The 1,993-nt window shown below is 50.4% G+C and overlaps 1 protein-coding gene across 1 annotated transcript in view; it reads left to right on the forward strand.

Moving 5' to 3' along the window:
- Window positions 1-1,993, forward strand: part of LOC106536714 (receptor-type tyrosine-protein phosphatase beta) — a gene marked incomplete at its 5' end in the record, with an annotated part of 28,415 nt that overhangs the window by 24,496 nt on the left and 1,926 nt on the right. The window contains 5 exon segments of the mRNA XM_014034031.1: window positions 872-1,006; window positions 1,125-1,247; window positions 1,320-1,483; window positions 1,564-1,699; window positions 1,780-1,900. Coding sequence (XP_013889485.1) covers window positions 872-1,006; window positions 1,125-1,247; window positions 1,320-1,483; window positions 1,564-1,699; window positions 1,780-1,900 — 679 coding nt within the window.

Consider the following 1,993-nt stretch of genomic DNA (forward strand, 5'->3'; position numbering starts at 1 on the left):
ACACATGTTACACATGCTACACACACGTCACACATGCTACACACACGTCACACGTCACACATGTTACACATGCTACACACATCACACATGTTACACATGCTAAACACATGTCACACACGTCACAAATGTTACACATGCTACACACATGTCACACATGTTACACATGCTACACACACGTCACACATGTTACACATGTTACACATGCTTCACAAATGTTACACATGCTACACACATGTCACACATGTTACACATGCTACACACACGTCACACATGCTACACACATGTCACACATGTTACACATGCTACACACATGTCACACACGTCACAAATGTTACACATGCTACACACATGTCACACATGTTACACATGCTACACACACGTTACACATGTCACACGTTACACATGCTACACACACGTCACACATGTTACACATGCTACACACACGCCACACACACGTTACACATGTTACACACGCATTACACATGTTACACATGTTACACACACGTTGCACATATTACACACACTACACACATGTTACACACACATTACTCGTTACACACACGTTACACATGTTACACATGCTACACACACACACGTTACACATGTTACACACACGTTACACATGTTACACACACGTTACACATGTTACACACATGTTACGCACATTACTTGTTACACACGTTACACATGTTACACATGTTACACACATGCTACACACACGTTACACATGTTACACACACGTTACACACGTTACACACATGTTACACACATTACTCGTTACTCACACGGTACACATGTCACACACATGTTACACACGTTACACATGTTACACATGTTACACATGCTACACACATGTCCTCTGGGCCCACAGGGGAACAACTACCGCAGGGAGTACGTGGCCACTCAGGGCCCGCTGCCCGGCACCAAGGATGATTTCTGGAGGATGGTGTGGGAGCACGGTGTGCACAACATMGTCATGGTGACGCAGTGCGTGGAGAAGGGACGGGTGAGTCCAGCTAAACCCGTTTGCTTTAACTCTAATCCGTGAAATGAAGCAGAACCGGTACTGTCAGGTTCTGACGGGTCAAACGGACCCTGAACCATCTGTCCCTCTGGGTTTCCAGGTGAAGTGTGACCAGTACTGGCCCRCAGACAAAGACCCCCTGTACTACGGAGACCTGGTGATCCAGATGTTGTCGGAGTCCGTCCTGCCMGAGTGGACCATCAGAGAGTTTCGGATCACCTCGGTACCRGATCTTTACCAGCACCGGTTGTAAAGCTTYAGTGTGATTGAAAGCTTAACGATGTGATCCTGACAGGAGAGCAGCAGCAGCTACCCTCGGGTTCTGCGACACTTCCACTACACCGTGTGGCCCGACCACGGCGTCCCCGACAGCACCCAGTCCCTCATCCAGTTCGTCCGGACGGTCCGGGACTATGTGGACCGGTCTCCCAGTACCGGAGCCACCGTGGTCCACTGCAGGTACGAGGCTCACAGYGTGGACTTCCTGTTGATTAACGCAGAGAGTTCTGGATCATTTACCGGGTCTGTTCTGGTCTCAGCGCTGGAGTCGGCCGCACCGGGACCTTCATTGCTTTGGACCGGGTTCTGCAGCAGCTGGACTCTAAAGGAACCGTCGACCTCTACGGCTGCGTGTTCGACCAGCGGCTGCACCGGCAGCACATGGTCCAGACCGAGGTATGCTGTGCCCCCCCACACTCACTCCATTTGGTTCTGAGTCAGAACCAGAACCTGATGGGATCTGACCTGTGTTCCAGTGTCAGTACGCCTTCCTGCACCAGTGTGTTCGAGACGTGCTGAGGGCCCGCAAACATCGCAGCGAGCAGGAGAACCCTCTGTACCCCATCTATGAAAACTTCAACCCTGAGTACTGCCGCGGTGAGCCCGCCCACTTCCTGTTACTCATACTTCTACTTCCTGTTACTCAGTTTCACTTCCTGTTACTCAGAAGTCCACCTCCTGTTACTCATA

Source organism: Austrofundulus limnaeus, unplaced genomic scaffold, assembly GCF_001266775.1.
Source record: "Austrofundulus limnaeus strain Quisiro unplaced genomic scaffold, Austrofundulus_limnaeus-1.0 Scaffold1944, whole genome shotgun sequence".
Taxonomy (NCBI): Eukaryota; Metazoa; Chordata; class Actinopteri; order Cyprinodontiformes; family Rivulidae; genus Austrofundulus; species Austrofundulus limnaeus.